Source organism: Coregonus clupeaformis, unplaced genomic scaffold (genome assembly GCF_020615455.1).
Source record: "Coregonus clupeaformis isolate EN_2021a unplaced genomic scaffold, ASM2061545v1 scaf1604, whole genome shotgun sequence".
In the NCBI taxonomy this organism is placed as follows: Eukaryota; Metazoa; Chordata; class Actinopteri; order Salmoniformes; family Salmonidae; genus Coregonus; species Coregonus clupeaformis.
In genome coordinates, this window is record NW_025535058.1 from 4,161 (window position 1) to 23,307 (window position 19,147).

The 19,147-nt window shown below is 43.7% G+C and overlaps 1 protein-coding gene across 1 annotated transcript; it reads left to right on the forward strand.

Annotated features, from left to right (window-relative positions):
• Positions 1-2,278: 2,278 nt before the first annotated feature.
• Positions 2,279-15,613, forward strand: LOC121551507 (caspase recruitment domain-containing protein 10). Its single transcript, XM_041864201.2, has 24 exons — positions 2,279-2,425; positions 3,892-4,134; positions 4,650-4,787; positions 4,872-5,058; positions 5,440-5,578; positions 5,787-5,975; positions 6,083-6,202; positions 6,400-6,525; positions 6,884-7,054; positions 8,877-8,975; positions 9,440-9,476; positions 9,944-9,981; positions 10,256-10,344; positions 12,197-12,243; positions 12,362-12,482; positions 12,631-12,808; positions 12,907-13,030; positions 13,211-13,451; positions 13,677-13,743; positions 13,821-13,923; positions 14,027-14,185; positions 14,347-14,459; positions 14,840-14,955; positions 15,172-15,613. The coding sequence occupies exons 1-24, from the start codon at positions 2,356-2,358 to the stop codon at positions 15,377-15,379; spliced, it is 3,123 nt and encodes a 1,040-aa protein (XP_041720135.1). The 5' UTR covers positions 2,279-2,355; the 3' UTR covers positions 15,380-15,613.
• Positions 15,614-19,147: the final 3,534 nt, after the last annotated feature.

Here is a 19,147-nt window from a genome sequence, read left to right on the forward strand (position 1 = left end):
TCAAAGTGGTAGGCATGTTGTGTAAATCAAATGATACAAAAAACCCAAAAAGCCATTTAAATTCCAGGTTGTGAGGCAACAAAATAGGAAAAATACCAAGGGGGGTGAATACTTTTGCAAGCCACTGTATGGGGACAATTAGAGGAGAATAAATTGCAGAGCAATATTTGAATTTACTCATACCACCCATCCTCTTTTGTTCGCTGTTTTCCACAAGAAAGTGAGAAAATACACATTCTTTGTGGGGACAAAGGGTTGATTCTGCTGCACCAGAGCCGACAGTGAGGCCCGAGTCAGAGATGGGGCCATGGGTCTACTGGGTGAAGGCTAGTGTGGTTATGCTGGACTGGGACAACACATTCCACCACTGCAGCACTGGGCTCTGGGGCTCTCTCAATGCCCTCTCTGTTTCTGTCACCTCAGAAACGACAAGAACTCTGGTCCCCTCTGGGCGAGGCCTGTGGCCACAGTGCTTCTGAATGTGAGAAGCAGGGGAGGGCTTTGAGAAAAATAGAAAATATGAGAGTGAAAGAGAAATAGGGGAGGGGGAGAGGATGTGCTAAAGTTGTTTCGAACATCTATTTCTGAACATTAAGGCACCTATGAATATCTTGAATTGAATTTATGTATTTTTTGTTTGTAGGCCTCATTGCTTTGGCTTCTATGGTAGGCCCTTCTTCAGTCCAGCAGCTCTGAGACCCTGGTCTGCTTGTTTGTTCAGGGGATGTCCAGGGACTGAGGGTAGCTTGACATTTCCTGTCAGTGTGTCAATTGAAAGACACATTCGTCTGTCGGGCACCCCATATTTCCTGTCTCACTTTGTACCATAACTGAGAGACACATTCCCAGTTAATTTATTACTATTAAATATTTTTATTGTGCCTTTTTTGTAATTATATTTTTATTAGAATTGTATTTCTTTTTTTGATTAGGGTTCACACAGACAACAAAACAAAGTGCACCACAAATATAGAGTACAGGGAGTTAACACACTGCCAGTTTAAACCCCCCTACTGTGCTCAGGCCAGACGCACCAGCCTGTATGCCTCTGCAATGACACTGCTGACTTCTGTTGTAATAACACAGTATCTATCTTAACTGTACGCGTTGACTGTGCTTATCTGAACCTCATTGCTAAGGTAGCAGCAGCCTTTCAAAAGTAATTAGATAATATTGAAATTAAATGATGTGTCATTGTGTATGTAAGGTGTGTTCCCTCTATTGTAGACTTTTGATGACTAACCTTTATACTGCTACAGCAGTTTTAGGTAATAGGTTTTCATCATGATTCAAGACCTTGTAGTAAAGGAGAGACAATGAATGAGTCAGTGCTCAGTGGACCAGGCCAGAGGAGTCACATGCTGGGCAAGAGCCTCAGGGTATAGCTATCTAACAAAACATAACATAGGACAAAACTGAATTAATCAAAGATGTAATAAAAACAACTGGTGTTATTGGTGTGAGCAAAGGAACTTCCAAAGATATTGACGAAAGAAAGAAAGATAAATTAAACTGAGCAACTTTGTAAAGCAGTGGGTGGATTGCTCCACCTTGTGGAAAAGCCCTTCTCAATCCCCTCTTCAGCTTTAATACCCAATTGCGTTGAAGGGAGTGAAATCTAAAAGTTCAACAGCGAAAATTACTGACCTTCAAGATCTTAGATCTGTATGGCCTGTTGAAATGGAAGTTGTCTTCTAGGCAACTGATGTCTGGTTACATTTTAACTATGGTAGGCTTTCCTTTTTAACAACATTTGTTTAAAGTTAACCATACACTGTGTGCACACAAATATCTATTTCCAAAGACCAAGACCACTTTATTGCAGGAAATTAGCTTTAACGGTCGACTTTGGCCATGAAAAACGGTCCTAGCTCCTCCGCTTTCTCAATTTTCAAACAGAAATGTTCCGGGGGAGCACCCCCAGGACCCCCGTTTACTGTTCGTCCCCCCCAATATCTACTCCACAATTTCGCCCTTGCATTAACCAGAGATACAGTATTTGGGTTAACCTGGCTTTAACCTAAAGTAGCAGGCTTAAAAGAAAACGCATGAGAGAAGTACCACAGCCTATGTTGAATTAGCTGTATCCCTGAAAAAAGGATACATCCAGTTGTTGGAAATGTATCCTGGTTTGGTCATCTGGAATGATCGGGCCAGTTGTGAACAATTGCTGATTGGTGGAATATGGCATGTGCAGGCGATTGTGAGGAGGCAGGACCGCAAAGTTGGGGAGGAGTGTGATACTGCGTCCCATGTACAACACAACCAGCTTCTCAACGCAATAGCATAGCCAGAGTGGAATAGTAGTTTACGGTTCTATCTCATTCTTGACTTTAAAGACTCATTCATCCTTTTATGATTGATCGAAACGAAAAGTGGAATATCTGTCTGAGGAGATTGCTTACAACATCCTTGACAATGAGTGGTAAGTGTGAAATTAAGATTTCATTTTGTCATGTTTTTTGTTTTTTTACAGATGATGTTACAGAATTTCTTGTCTGACTTTTTCAGATAAAGTTAGACGACTCAATCGGGGTTGAAACGGTGTGGCACTGAATGACACTTCTCCCTCCTTATTGTCTTGTCAGTCACACTTATTTTTGGTATTGTAAACTCCGGTCAAATAATTTAGCAAATATTCATATAGCCAAGTAGTCTAAGGGGTGCTTTTTTATTTTGAGATGTTGACACTGCTCTGGAAAAAAGTTGTTCTTGACTACATGATATAGTAGCCTGCATGGGCAAAAGAGAGAGATGACAGGAAAAGATTCCACAGATGTGTCTCGACTTGTTTGTTTGTTTGCCTATATAATACAGGTGCGCGATGGGGTCAGGGTTATGGAGCACATACCCCCCATTGTCGGTAAATAGTTAACTTAAAAATATACACTATGTTGCTTTAGCAGCATATGGGCAATTCCATGGTAACTGAATTATGCTTTGACTCAGTTTTTTCACTTTAAAATGTATCTCAAACGAAAACCATTGACTTCAAAGTTTAACAAACCATACAACTCTATGCACAAGGACTACTTTTAACAATTTCCACTGAACATTTTACAAAAACTAATTTAGTGGAAGAACTGTGCAGATGCAAACTTTGGTAATGGAATTATGGTAAAATCTTCATCAGGTTTTTATGAGACCAGGTTTAACAAAAATTATATTAAATATCTGCTCCGAATTAAGATCCAAAGAGTTCTGCAGAAAGAATGGGGTGTCAGCTATGACATGTCACCTTGAGTTGGAAAAAATCTATTTTGGTTATTGAACTACAGTAAGTGAAGTGGAATTACACCCGGGAACGGAATTACAGTAAACGGAATGACATGTACTACTAAACTTGTTTGTTTGACTTTTTGAGAGCTTTTTTCTCTCCCTCCATCTTCTTGTGGAGAGTCTCAATTGAACATGTTTTTTCTTAGTCCAGGGAGTTGGTACAACTGCTCCTCAGTAGTTGAGGAGGTATTTTTCTGCTATCACAGTAGGTTTTTAAGTGTAAGATATGAATCACAACAGTGTTTGCATTCTTGAGCTCTGAGACAGATTGAATGTCCTCCCTATCATTGTTTATGACCTACCAACCAACATTGTGCACCACCAGGAGAAACTTGAGTAAATCATTGGTGCAGATAATGCACCATCAAATGTGTTCATAGTACTGGAGGTTAATCCTACTGCCTGGTATATGTTAAATGCCAAATAATCCCCTCCAGTTTTCCTTAGAGCACAGCCAGAAAAGCACCTCCTTCTGCTCCTTCTCACAATGCAGCAGACAATGGCCATAAACTGTATTATCAACATAGTTTGAGCCTGTTCTCTTTATAACACAGAGTAATTTTGGCTCCTCTTTCAAACCAGTCCTGTATTAACTTGCTTCCTCTGGACCAGGCATCACAGTATGGGTGAAGGATTATGACACGGGACAGGAAGAGGGGCGGCCGGTGTCCCCGTTCTCTGAGGAGTGCTGTGAGGAACTGTGGGACCGGGTGGAGGGGGTGAGGCAAAAGCTGACCCGCATCCTGAACCCGGCCAAGCTCACCCCCTACCTGAGGCAGTGCAAGGTCATCGACGAGCAGGATGAGGATGAGGTCCTCAACTCCACCCAGTACCCACTACGTATCAGCAAGGCTGGTGAGAGAGAGGAAGGAGAGGGAATGGGTGGGAGTGAAAAAGAGAGGGAGAATGAGAGAAAATGATGGAAGGGAATGAGAAGAGTGTAAAAGGTAAGTGAAAGGAGGCAGGGAGAGAGGGGGTAGGTCGGAGAGAATGAGGTAAGTAGGGGTTTGTGCCGTGTGAGAAAAAGATGGTTAGGAAGGATAGCGAGAGGGGAGTGAGAGACAGAGGGAGGGGAGACGGGTATGAGTAACGAGGCAGGAGATCAAGATGAAAGGAATGAGGGGGTGGCCACTAGCTAAGTAAAGGAGAGGGAGAGATAAAGGAGGAGGTAGACAGATGGGGAGGGAAAAAAGATGGGGAGAGAGAGAAACAGAAAGATGAGGTTAGAGAGGAAAAGACAACAAAGGGAGTACCTGGAACATGAGCAGCTTTCACACTTGTGTCAGTACAGTACTTACAGTATCTCCATCTTCAGGATGTATTGTCGTCTTCCTCTTATAAACTTTAATGATGTTATAACTGTTTATCAGGCCGTTTGATTGACATCCTGCATGGGCGGGGCCAGCGTGGCCTGCAGGCCTTCATGGAGTCTTTGGAGTTCTACCACCCAGAGCAATACACCCAGCTCACTGGAAAACAGCCCACCCAGCGCTGCTCCATCATCCTGGGTAAGGATATGTCCCCATATGTCCCCCTTCTTTGACCAGTGTTCCCCCATCCCCCATTTACCTCCACTGCTGTGTTCCCCCCAGATGAGGAAGGTCCAGAGGGCCTGACTCAGTTCCTACTGCTGGAGGTGCGTAAGCTGAGGGAGCAGCTGCGGGGGAGCCGTGTGTGTGAGCGCCGCCTGTCCCAGCGTTGCCGTGTGGCCGAGGAGGAGCGCAGCCGGGCTGAACGCAAGACATTGGACCTACGACACGACCGGCTGCAGATGGAGAGGTACACCACACGGGACCACACATACAGGGCTTAAAGCACTGTGAGACAAATGACACGATGAGAAGCACTAAACAAACAGAGTTTGATTCATTGAACTTCACAGGTAAAACCACACAAACATCTGGTTGTTATCTACAGTGCCAAACAATGTGCAGTTTTTTTTTCTCTTCACACATTTTATTGTTGAGCGAAGCAGAATAGCAACTGTTACCTAAAGTGAATGACGGTATTCAGACCGGAACTTGAAACATCTAGAATGATATACATAAACTACATTCATGATGAGCCGTGGTCCATGGCTGTCATACATTTTTTAATATGGATGTACAGTTTCTATGTCCAGTGTACTGAGAGCTCGCTGAATGTGTGTCTCACATACAGGCTGCGTCAGGACTGGGAGGCAGGCAGCAGGGAGCTGGGCCGGCTGAAGGACAGGCACCTGGAACAGGCTATGAAATACTCTTGTGCCCTGGAGGATCAGGCCAAGGCCTCCGCACGCGAGAGAGAGCTACTGGAACAGGTATAGAGAGGAGAGGGGGCCAAGCGGGTCTGTTGGGTTGTTGAAGGAGAGGAAGGGTGACTGGGACAGAAGAAAGCAGCTGGCGAAAGATAAAAGGATGGATGGAGGGTATCAGCTTTTTATTAAGAGCTGTTGGGACATGCCTTTATAGGAAGCCTTTTCCCTGGTAGGATTCCCTTGTAATATTCCTACTCAACATTTTCTACAGGTGGAGCAGCTGAAGACCAGACTGATGGAGGCAGAGAAAGAGACTGACAGTAGCCCTGCCTCTACGACGCCATTCAGAAGGAACAGTAGTGTCCTCCACTGCACGAACGGCGCCCCCGCTGTTCCCGAGATAAGGGAGAAGCCACTACAGCACATTGACATTCAGAAGGCAGGTCACATTGAAACACAGGTGAGAGCCGCCACTCAGAGTGAATCTAATTCACCATCTGAGTTTGTGATGTTTTCCCGCTCCGACTGTGCTGCTCTAACTCTTGTGTTGTTCCGTTTTGACCTCAGGCTCTGTTGGACATCCTGAAGCAGGACCGCAGGGAGGCAACAGAGCAGAGACACGAGCTGTGTGGCGACATCGCCAGACTACAGGGAGAGCTGGAGAGCTCAGAGGATTTCAGGGACAAGGTGAGAGCAGCAAACAAGCCTATTCACGCCATTCTGGCCCATCTCCATGTGTGATTCACTCTCAGGAGTCACTGAGCTGGTGACAGTTTTTCAAGTTGTCTTTGTTAAGGTTTCATACAGTGTTAAAACATGCTTCTTGTATATCAACACAATTGTATTATTCTGTCTTTGATGGTGTGTTGTGTTGTGTTGTGTAGCTGGAGTCTCAGTGTGAGCAGCTGCAGCTGAAGGTGAGGACTCTCCAGCTGGATTGGGAGACGGAACAGAAAAGGAGCATTTCCTACTTCAACCAGATTATGGAGCTGGAAAAGGAGAGGGACCAGGTCAGTAGGTCTGAGTAGGGATATGGGTTAGAATCAATGTATGGTAAAGTGTTTGTTTCTGTTGGTTACAGTAATGGTTAAAGTGGTTTAAATAGTTCATGGCTGTTTGGACACTGAATGCACATGCACAGAGGAATGTTGAGGTCGGAGTGTTGAGTTTGAGGCCTTTTTGCTGGATAATATAAGGCCTTTCTTTGCATGTTTGCCCCATGCCATTACTCACCGTAATACATCATTTTTTATCTAGTCATGCAGGTGTTTCAACTACTCAGTATCTTCTCCACTCAGTGTCTGTCTCCTCATAACTCACCTCTCTGGCACGTTCTCTCCTCCTCCCTCTGATACTGTTATCCTTCAGGCTCTGCGCAGTCGAGACAGCCTGCAGTTGGAATATACTGACTGCCTATTGGACAAGAACCGCCTGCGTAAACGCATCGCAGAGCTTCAGGCCAATCTAGAGCAGCAGCAGAGAGAGCTGGAGAAAGAGAAGGACAGGAGCAGGGAGCAGAGTTCCCCCTGTATGCACTGTGTGAGTCTCAGCTATGCACACACATACAGTTGAAGTCGGAAGTTTACATACACTTAGGTTGGAGTCATTAAAACTCGTTTTTCAACCACTCTACAAATGTCTTGTTAACAAACTATAGTTTTGGCAAGTCGGTTAGGACATCTACTTTGTGCATGACACAAGTAATTTTTCCAACAATTGTTTACAGACAGATTATTTAACTTATAATTCACTGTATCACAATTCCAGTAGGTCAGTTGACTGTGCCTTCAAACAGCTTGGAAAATTCCAGAAAATGATGTCATGGCTTTAGAAGCTTCTGATAGGCTAATTGACATCATTTGAGTCAATTGGAGGTGTACCTGTGGATGTATTTCAAGGCCTACCTTCAAACTCAGTGCCTCTTTGCTTGACATCATGGGAAAATCAAAAGAAATCAGCTCTCAGAAAAGAAATGGTAGACCTCCACAAGTCTGGTTCATCCTTGGGAGCAATTTCCAAACGCCTGAAGGTACCATGTTCATCTGTACAAACAATAGTATGCAAGTATAAACAGTATGCAAGTATAAACACCATGGGACCACGCAGCCGTCATACCGCTCAGGAAGGAGACACATTCTGTCTCCTAGAGATGAACGTACTTTGGTGCGAAAAGTGCAAATCAATCCCAGAACAACAGCAAAGGACCTTGTGAAGATGCTGGAGGAAACAGGTACAAAAGTATCTATATCCACAGTAAAACGAGTCCTATATCGACATAACCTGAAAGGCCGCTCAGCAAGGAAGAAGCCACTGCTCCAAAACCGCCATAAAAAAGCCAGACTACGGTTTGCAACTGCACATGGGGACAAAGATTGTACTTTTTGGAGAAATGTCCTCTGGTCTGATGAAACAAAAATATAACTGTTGGGCCATAATGACCATCGTTATGTTTGGAGGAAAAAGGGGATGGCTTGCAAGCTGAAGAACACCATCCCAACCGTGAAGTACGGGGGTGGCAGCATCATGCTGTGCGGGTGCTTTGCTGCAGGAGGGACTGGTGCACTTCACAAAATAGATGGCATCATCAGGAAGGAAAATTATGTGGATATATTGAAGCAACATCTCAAGACATCAGTCAGGAAGTTAAAGCTTGGTCGCAAATGGGTCTTCCAAATGGACAATGACCCCAAGCATACTTCCAAAGTTGTGGCAAAATGGCTTAAGGACAACAAAGTCAAGGTATTGGAGAGGCCATCACAAAGCCCTGACCTCAATCCTTTAGAAAATGTGTGGGCAGATCTGAAAAAGCGTGTGCGAGCAAAGAGGCCTACAAACCTGATTCAGTTACACCAGCTCTGTCAGGAGGAATGGGCCAAAATTCACCCAACTTATTGTGGGAAGCTTGTGGAAGGCTACCCGAAACGTTTGACCCAAGTTAAACAATTTAAAGGCAATGCTACCAAATACTAATTGAGTGTATGTAAACTTCTGACCCACTGGGAATTTGATGAAATAAATAAAAGCTGAAATAAATCACTCTCTACTATTATTTTGACATTTCACATTCTTAAAATAAAGTGGTGATCCTAACTGACCTAAGACAGGGAATTTTTACTAGGATTAAATGTCAGGAATTGTGAAAAACTGAGTTTAAATGTATTTGGCTAAGGTGTATGTAAACTTCCGACTTCAACTGTACTGTGTACACACTTTTGATTATACTTGTGCAACACAAGTGTGTTTTCCCTATTCTGTCAGACATACAGTTTCACACACTCACAAAAACGGATAATCAAATTACAGTGTGGACCTGTTAGCCTTCTCCTATACTCTTCCAATTGTCTCTCTGTCCCTCTCCTAGTCTCACCTGTCTCTGTGCAGTGAGGACCAGTGCTACGGGCCCTGCTGCTCCCTAGACCTCAGCCCTCTGCCCAACTGCACTCACCAGCTGCTCTGCAAGGTCAGAGTTCATCTCCATCTTATCATCTTCATTGGCCGCAGCTAGAATATTAGCAACATTATACTGTTACCATCAACAGCAGCCTCAACATTTATCTCTTCATTATCATATAATAAATAGTCATTGAGGGCTGTTGCAGTGTTGCTGTCCAACCCGTCTTTTCATTTTACTCATTCACAGAGTTGTAATTAAGTAGATACCATTGAGCTGATCCCGTAACAATAATTGTACTTGTTATGATTATTCATGGTCTACTTATGGAGAACTATGTGGGGAATATTATTTTTAGACCAGGGTGAAGCAACTCCTGTGTGCTAATTAGGTCTCATTGTTGTTTTGCATAGAGTTAGAGATATGATGTTGCCAGAGATGAATTTGTGTAACTGTCAGCATGCTGGTACCTGTAGGATATCTTTCAGTGAACAGATGTTGATGATGTCTCTGTTTTCATTTCTGTGTCACAGTCTCCCTCTACAGGCCAAACCCATGACCACTCCAAAGGTAAGCCTATATTTCAATTGAGATGAATGCAGTGTTTCCCAACCAGGGGTACTTGGCCTATCCACAGGGGGTACTTGAGAAGACTGATGAGACCATAGGCTTACTGGTAAAATGCACACGAGGGGGTACTTCAAGGGTACTCTGGGCAGAGCAAAATGTACTTGGTGGTACAGTAACCAAAAAAGGTTGGGAACCACTGGATTAGGGGGTTGGGGTTTGTAAGGATAGCATTGTAGAAAAGAGCATTCCTGAGTTAATCCCTCTTTTTGGATAAATTCAGTTTTCATGTTTGCTTAATTTATTCTACGTTTACAGCACTGTAACTGATTAAGGATAAACCTTGTATTTGAACTACTGTTTGAATAAGACATAGTAGAAATAGGCATGGCCAAAACAAATGTCTTTTTTTGACAACTTTGATGAGAGAGGATAGGCTTAGACTTCTAAATACCAAATTTTGTCTGCAGGTTCCTGCTCAAACTCAGAAGAGAATCTCTTGACACCAGTGAGTTGTTACATTACTCCACAACACCTTGTGACATGCCGACATATCAAAGCATCATGTCTCATCTAGCGTTCATCTATATTATATGAACAAATGTGTTTTTCTCACTGAACAGTGTAGCTGTTAATATACACAGTATATGTCGATTGTTGAATAATCAATCAACTTTTTCAACTTGTCAAGGAGGCAATGAATAGGTTTAAATTATGGGCCTGCATCGACACTTTAGTCATTCTCTATTTCACTCTTTGTTTGTGTCCTGTGTGTTTTACAGACAGTGGACAGTGAGAAGGATGTTAACAGGCTCTCCATATTCCCCTTCCCTCCCTGTATGAACTCCATCAACCGCAGGGTCAACATAGAGTATGTCATACCCATAGAATAAGGAATTAAAATTATTACAGTGGCTTGCGAAAGTATTCACCCCCCTTGGCATTTTTCCTATTTCGTTGCCTTACAACCTGGATTTGGGGGGGTTGTATCATTTGATTTACGCAACATGCCTACCTCTTTGAAGATGCAAAATAATTTTTGGGGTGATACAAACAAGAAATAAGACAACAAAAAAGAACTTGAGCGTGCATAACTATTCACCCCCCCAAAGTCAATACTTTGTAGAGCCACCTTTTGCAGCAATTACAGCTGCAAGTCTCTTGGGGTATGTCTCTATAAGTTTGGCACATCTAGCCACTGGGATTTTTGCCCATTCTTCAAGGCAAAACTGCTCCAGCTCCTTCAAGTTGGATGGGTTCCGCTGGTGTACAGCAATCTTTAAGTCATACCACAGATTCTCAATTGGATTGAGGTCTGGGCTTTGACTAGGCCATTCCAAGACATTTAAATGTTTCCCCTTAAACCACTCAAGTGTTGCTTTAGCAGTATGCTTAGGGTCATTGTCCTGCTGGAAGGTGAACCTCCGTCCCGGTCTCAAATCTCTGGAAGACTGAAACAGGTTTCCCTCAAGAATTTCCTTGTATTTAGCGCCATCCATCATTCCTTCAATTCTGACCAGTTTCCCAGTCCCTGCCAATGAAAAACATCCCCACAGCATAATGCTGCCACCTCCATGCTTCACTGTGGGGATGGTGTTCTCGGGGTGATTAGAGGTGTTGGGTTTGCACCAGACATAGCGTTTTCCTTGATGGCCAAAAAGCTAAATTTTAGTTTAATCTGACCAGAGTACCTTCTTCCGTATGTTTGGGGAGTCTCCCACATGGCTTTTGGTGAACACCAAACGTGTTTGCATATTGTTTTCTTTAAGCAATGGCTTTTTTCTGGCCACTCTTCCGTAAAGCCCAGCTCTGTGGAGTGTACGGCTTAAAGTGGTCCAATGGACAGATACTCCAATCTCCGCTGTGGCGCTTTGCAGCTCCTTTAGGGTTATCTTTGGTCTCTTTGGTGCCTCTCTGATTAATGCCCTCCTTGCCTGGTCCGTGAGTTTTGGTGGGCGGCCCTCTCTTGGCAGGTTTGTTGTGGTGCCATATTCTTTCCATTTTTTAATAATGGATTTAATGGTGCTTCGTGGGATGTTCAAAGTTTCAGATATTTTTTTATAACCCAACCCTGATCTGTACTTCTCCACAACTTTGTCCCTGACCTGTTTGGAGAGCTCCTTGGTCTTCATGGTGCCGCTTGCTTGGAGGTGCCCCTTGCTTAGTGGTGTTGCAGACTCTGGGGCCTTTCAGAACAGGTTTATATATACTGAGATCATGTGACAGATCATGTGACACTTAAATAAAGTCCACCTGAGTGCAATCTAACTATTATTACTATAATTATGTGACTTCTGAAGGTAATTGGTTGCACCAGATCTTATTTAGGGGCTTCATAGCAAAGGGGGTGAATACATATGCACGCACTACTTTTCCGTTATTTATTTTTGTAGAATTTTTTGAAACAAGTTATTGTTTTCATTTCACTTCACCAATTTGGACTATTTTTGTGTATGTCCATTACATGAAAGCCAAATAAAAATCCATTTAAATTACAGGTTGTAATGCAACAAAATAGGAAAAACGCCAAGGGGGATGAATACTTTTGCAAGGCACTGTAGTAATTGAATAGGATATCTATGGTCATACCATTGCAAGTCAACTTTTACATTATTCTCTAATATAGAAATATCACTCTTAAATCACACGTTATGCTGTAAATGCATTTAAAACTAAATAAATGATGATGAAAACTCCTCTCTTGTGATCTTATCCGTTTACAGGTTTGACCTGGACTCCTGGGGCAGTGATGAAAATGAGAACCTCACAGGTTTGGTTCAGTTCAGTACATCCCCTCCTGTTTGTCTAAGTCTATAGCTACCTGTAATACCTGTAACCCCTGCTAAGTATAGATATGTGTAGTGATGTCTCATTATATTGTGTTTCAGGAGTCCAAAGTGAGGTCTCCCTGTCAAACTCCTGTAGCTCCCTGCATTCTCACCTCATCCCCCCTGACCTCGTCAACCTGCCCCCTGTCCCACCCCACAAACCCAACTACAACAGTCTCGGGTATGTCTCCATCTCTTTGCTGCCTACATCAGGGCAGCTAATCCAACGTAGTGTAGGTACACTTGCTAACCCTTTATGGTGTGAGATATAATCTAAACTGTATACTAAGAAGTGTAATTACCATCTCTCTTTCCACTTCCTCTTTCAGTTTAGAGCTCCTGTCCCCCTTACCTAGTCCCCCCACTACGCCCAAAAGAGGAAGAGGCAGCCTGGCAGATGACATCACCATCATTGGGGGCAACTGCACAGGCATCTTTGTTAGCAGCATCAGAGCTGGTTCTCCTGCTGAGCAGTGTGGTCTGAAGGAGGGCAGTGAGTTACTGGAGGTGAGAAACAGAGGCATACAGACAGATGGACAGGCAAACAGATTGTAGAAAAACAGCCACACAAGCCTGAGTATAACTGTCTCTTTCTCCCTGCCCAGCTGGAGAAGGTTATGTTTGGTGGGGGCAGTGTGCTGCTGGGCCAGTGCACAGGAGAGGTGGCCCACTTCTCTCTGCAGTGGTGGACAGAGCCCTCCTCTCTCAAACATCAGAACAACACAGAGGGTGAAGTTCTGAGACAGCTTTTACAGTGGTTTTCCTTGACTGATGTGCTTTTTCAGTACAGTACACCTTTATAGTGCATGGCCTTGGCCTTTATCCAGGTGTCAGACTGTTTATAAAACAAAAAAATATGAAAGAATAGAGTGTGTGTAACTAACTTCCCACCCCTTTTCCTCTTCTCAGCCTACTCCAAGTTATGTTCCCTGCTCCCTTCTCCTACCTTCTATGGCGCTGACTCTTTCTATGTGCGCGTCAACCTGGACCTGGACCCTCATAGCGACCTGCCCTGTCTGGGGGTGCGCTGTGATGACATAATACACGTCACTGACACCCGTTACAACGGGAAGTACCAGTGGCGCTGCACCCTGGTGAACCCCCACACAGCCAAGCCCCTGCAGGCGGGGGTCATGCCCAACTACAACAGGTAAGGGAGAGGTACCATGCACTGTAATAATACCTTTGTGACAGAGTTCAAATGAACGGGTTATGTAATGTAATATATTTTAATATGCATGAGAAGAAGATTAAACGTTCCATTAATCTATGACATTTGTGCAAATGTTTTGCTTTGTTAGACTGCACTCACAGAGTACATGGGACACGTGGTGATGAATGTGTATCCCCCTAAATCTTTCTCTCTCTATCTCAGAGCCCAGCAGCTGTTATTGGTGAGGTTACGTACCATAGCCCTGGAGCAGAAGGATTTCAAGAAGAAAGTAAGTCTCCTCTTGTCCCTACTGTGTGTGAATCTCTGGTAACCAAGGGTAACCAGACTACTGATTCCTCACTGTAGGTATCCAAGAAGGGCTCTGAGCGTGTGCGATTGGTCAAGGCTGTGTCCCCCAGCTGTCGTGGGATTGGTTCCACCCCACAGATCCTTTACACACTCAGCAATCGTAAGCTCCTCCCATATGACTTTATTGATCTTTTTTTGTCCTTTGAAGACAATAGTAAGATAAAAATGCATGAACCTAAATGTGTATGTGTGTCTTTGCTCAGGTCACGAGGAGCACCTGATTCCTTACAGTATGGTCCAGCCAATACAGGTCAAGACCAAACGGCCTGTCATCTTCTCCCCCTCCCTGCTCTCTCGCGGCCTCATAGAGAGACTGCTTCAGCCAGCAGAGTCTGGACTGGACTTCAACACCTGCCAACCAGGTACACACACGCATAGTTATTGACATACTGTCACTACACACTCAAAATCTCAGAAGCACTAGTTGCATGCTTGTTGTCCTTCTTGCATGATCGGCTGTGTTTAAAAGTAATTACTTGATATGTTGTCTCTCTACCCCTTCTCATGGAGTGATGTATTTCAGAGCCAATCCAGGCCACAGAGAGAAATGATAAGAGTGTTTTCCTGCTAGATGCTTCCACCCCAGAGCAGGCTCTTGGGATCAGGCTGCAGTCTATTCAGGATGTAATAAGCCAGGTATACACTCTTTCATTCATCCTCTCTCTCTCTCTCTCTCTCTCTCTCACACACACAAACAAACACTTCCCACTGGGCAAAAACTGGTTGAGTCAATGTTGCTTCCACGATATTTCAACGAGTTGTGTGTTATGTAATGACGTTGAATCAACTTGGGAAAATGATTGGATTTGAAAAAAGTCATCAACGTAAGGGAATTTCTTTTTTTCACCAAACATTTAACCTAAATCCAATGACATGGTGACATTTTTTGTTGATTTCACGTTGAATTTACATTAGTTGACAACTCAACCAAATATAAATCAAAACTAGATGTTGAAATTATGTTTGTGCCCAATGGGTTACCTCTCCCATATCGGTCTCTGTGTCTTGTCTCTCAGGACAAGCACTGTCTGTTGGAGCTGGGCCTGAGCAGTGTGGAGGGCCTTCTGAGGCAGGAAGTCTACCCTATCGTCATTAATATCCCACCCAAGAACAAAAAACACAAGAAGCTAAAGTAAGTGACTGGCTGTCTGTATTTGTGTGTGTTTTCAATACACTTTTAGCATCATAAGTTATTCTATTTTTGTAGTTTTCTGTTCTCTAATCCAATTTAGAAACAGTAGTAAAAATGTATGCACACATGACTGTAAGTCGCTTTGGATAAAAGCGTCTGCTAAATGGCATATCATTATTATATTATTAAAGTCTATCTATTTTGGCCCATTGACAGGAAGTTGCTGACCGGGAGAGGGGAGGATGGTGTGATGGAGGAGGTGTGTCAGGCGGACGAGCTGCAGCTAGAGACCCTGCCCCTGCTCTACCACACTTTGGAACCCAACACCTGGAGCTGCACCGACGATCTGCTGCTCGCCATACGCAATGTCATCCACAGCCAGCAGAAAGCACTGCTGTGGGTTGAGTTGGAAAGGCTCCAATAGATCTCAATGTTATCACCCAGTGTTATTGTTTTACTAAACTAAATTTGATACAATTAAAGATACATTTCACACACACCCATTTAGATACCTAGTTCTACCACATAAAATATGAAGTTTCATGTTCATATGATGAATTGAACCTTCAATTGTTACAAGCTCAGTAGTAATGTATCTTTATGTTGTAATGTTATATTTGTCTACCTATGCTAAACATCAGCATTAAACAACCTTCATTAGTTAATAGAGCATATTTTTTAATTCTTGAATAATTCATAACAATACATGGAATTTGTATAGCGCTTTTCTAACACCCAAAGACATTACTATTAGTAGTTGGGATTTGCCTACATTTGCCTTCGGTCACTAGTCACAATACATTAGCTTTTGAAAGTTATTCTAAAAAATAAAGCAAAAACTTAGGACTGCTTTATGGTTAGGAAAATGTTGGCCTTTAGAATGTTGCTTTCAAGACAACTGGGAACTTGGGGAAAAAACGAGGTCAAATCGTGACGTCAGTTATCTTCAGGTCAGAAAGTCGGACCTTAAAGGCGCTGCATGGTCAATACATCTGCATTGGCCATACAGCATTTACTGCGATGTGGCCTCCGCAGAAGTCAGAGCAAACATACTTTTTGCGCTTTGCAGAGCAGCCCAGAGCTGTTGTGAAGGAAGTTGTCAAGGAAGTGAGTTTGTGTTTATACAGGACCTCCCGCACTCATCTACTGTCAACCAATCAACCCTCCGCATTGTTACATAATTTGAGAGGTGCATGGTGATGCAGTACAGAGCTCAATTTGACCTCTGCATGCCTATGGAGACTCCGCAATTGTGGCACACCATCCATACGGCGCCTCCGACCACATTTTCGGATCAAGCATAAATTGGCTCTTAGGATGATATCGCAGAGGTATAATAATGGCGAGTTCAAAACAACTGGGAACTCAGAAAAATACGAGGTCAAATCATGACATCAGTGATCTTAAGGTTGGAAAGTCAGAGCTCTAGAAAGAGGCCCGAGTTCCCAAGATGGAATTCCGAGTTGGATGACCGTTGAAATCGATTTTTCCCGTCTGAGCTAATTTTTTAGGGAGTTCCCAGTTGTTTTGAACGCAGCATAACTCAATAATTCTCATCACTGTACACTACTTTGCTCTGTTTTCCATTATTTTGAACAATACTCCAATTCTCCTTGATTCTACCGCCATTGGATTCAGAATCCACTTCATTGTCCGCTTCCGCCATCTTTTTCCGCTTCAGAGCTCCCTTTCGTCTCTCAATTCTTCTTCTTCTTCTTCAATGAGGTTTAACGGCGGTTGGCATCCGATTTGTTGCATTACCGCCACCTACTAGACTGGAGTACATCTCCCTTATCTTTTCTTGAAAAATAACATAAAACAAAGCAAAGAAATATCCTACCATCTAACACTACACTCACAACTTCAAAACTACTACTAATAATTAACCCCACCCTTCTCCACTATTTAAATATACTCACTCCTACCTCTTGCCCTCAACCTGAAATGATGGGACATCACCACTTAACACTCCCTGTAACTCTTCTGCTGTCAAGTCTCGCACACCCAAATACCTCTGCAGCTGCCACCACAACCTCAATTTTCTTCGATTTGCGTTCCATTCCTGCAGTACAATGAATAACCATTGCTATAAACACTAAAAACCCAATCTTACTGAAACATATATCACTTGCTTGCCTATCCCACTGTACTGGTATACATATCCTACTCTCACCACTCCCCCCCTTGACCCCTCTTCCTCTACTTTCTCCACTGCCTCCGCATATGACAACTTCTTCTCTACTCTTACCCTGGAAACCTCAACCTGCCTCTCTCGCACTGGACATGTCTGATCCCCAGCCCCATGGCCACCCCTACAATTAGCACATACCACCACTTTCCCCACTGCTTCACACTCCTTAGTCTCATGCCCTTCTGCACACTTCTCACACCTTGGAATCTCCCTCCTACATACTGCTGCCACATGCCCATAAGTTTGACACCTGTAACATCGTAATGTACTCGGCACATAAGCTCGCACAGGATAATTGATATATCTTAACTTCACTTTATCCGGCAAAGACTCAACTTCAAAACTCAAAAGAACAGACAATGACTCTTCTGTTTCCCCACTCTCGCCACCCTGTTTACGTCGCACCAAACGACGAGCATCACACACACCGGGAATCTTCTCCTTCAGTTGATCCACTTTTACATTTACTGCTACCCCGTATTCACTCCTCTCAATGGCGCCCTTTTCTTAAGAGCGAAACAATTCACAATTCTTTCCCCCATTTGATTAACTCTGAGCGCCTTCTCCCTCTGCCCAACGAAACACAAACAATTATCACTAGACCACTTCTGGTTACCCTCACCGATTCCACTATACCCAACGCTTTTTTCACCCATCTTGAAACCACAAATGGATCAGCCAAAAGGCAAGGATCCACTTTTTCCACAAACTTCACTCCTACTGTCACAGACTCATCTTTATCCTGACCCTCTGCGCAAGCCTCTGGCTCCAAGCACTTCACCACACCTACCACCTCCGATAGGTCACCCTCTTCCATTTATACTCCTGTCTTCAGCTCACTTTGCTTTCATTTCCTACCACTCTTCTTTAACAAACCTTCTCCCCGCCATTTTTTACCGACTCAAACTCACAGTCTTCCTCCCTCTCTCTTAGACCTCCTCTGCCTCTCTTTTTCCCGCCATTCCTCCTCATTCATCCAAGTATACGTCTCCTTATGATAATACTGCATTTCTCCTGACCAATATCTATTTCTTGCCTTCTCAAAGGACTCCATTTCCCCCCTCCTTTCCCTTCCGGCGTCTATTCTATCCTCGGCTTCACAGTCCACAATGACCTCTTCATTGCTCCTTCTGGCGTCTATTCTATCCTCTGGACATCTTGGCCTGCGTCTTCCATCGGAAAAAATGTGGTCCGCCACATAGTCCCCAATCGCCCGACGTCATTCCTGATTACGGACTCCTCCACAAAAAACAGCTTAGTGACGGGTGCTTGGCGAAGAAATATGCCCACCAAAAAGAGTTCGTCTCTCGATGAGTCCGCACTTCATTGAAGTATCCCTGCTGTTGACCAATCACCGACGAAGGGGCGTAGACTTCGGCGACCGAGTTCCGCTTGCCTTGATAGAAAAAAATGGTGTACCCGAACAGCCGAAAAAAACCTTGCCGAAGTCCAAAACAAACAAAAACATCACAAAATGTCATCATAATATATGCAGGAACTGTTCTGAACTGTTTCGGCTGTGAAGCATGCGGACGCCATTAGGCTACAAAAGAGAAAAACAACAACATGCTGGAAATGTTAGGCTATATAACAAGAGAGTATCAATAAGTCAGATGACGCTGGGATTTTGAGGTCAGTCTTATGATACAGAGAATACATTGTGTTCTGGAAAAGGTATGATGACATATATCAACGAACTGGTGAGGGCACTAGAACAGTCTGCAGCACTCGGCCTCACCCTACTAGAATCTGAAGTAAAATGTCTACTGTTTGTTGATGATCTGGTGCTTCTGTCCCCAACCAAGGAGGGCCTACAGCAGCACCTAGATCTTCTGCACAGATTCTGTCAGACCTGGGCCCTGACAGTAAATCTCAGTAAGACAAAAATAATGGTGTTCCAAAAAAGGTCCAGTTGCCAGGACCACAAATACAAATTCCATCTAGAAACCGTTGCCCTAGAGCACACAAAAAACGATACATACCTCATCCTAAACATCAGCG

Coding starts and splice junctions, on each gene's coding strand:
- LOC121551507 (XM_041864201.2), top strand. CDS start 2,356: ATGATTGATCGAAACGAAAAGTGGAATATCTGTCTGAGGAGATTGCTT. Junction 5,976..6,082: donor CAGGTCACATTGAAACACAG/GTGAGAGCCGCC, acceptor TTTTGACCTCAG/GCTCTGTTGGACATCCTGAA. Junction 13,452..13,676: donor GTCATGCCCAACTACAACAG/GTAAGGGAGAGG, acceptor TCTCTATCTCAG/AGCCCAGCAGCTGTTATTGG.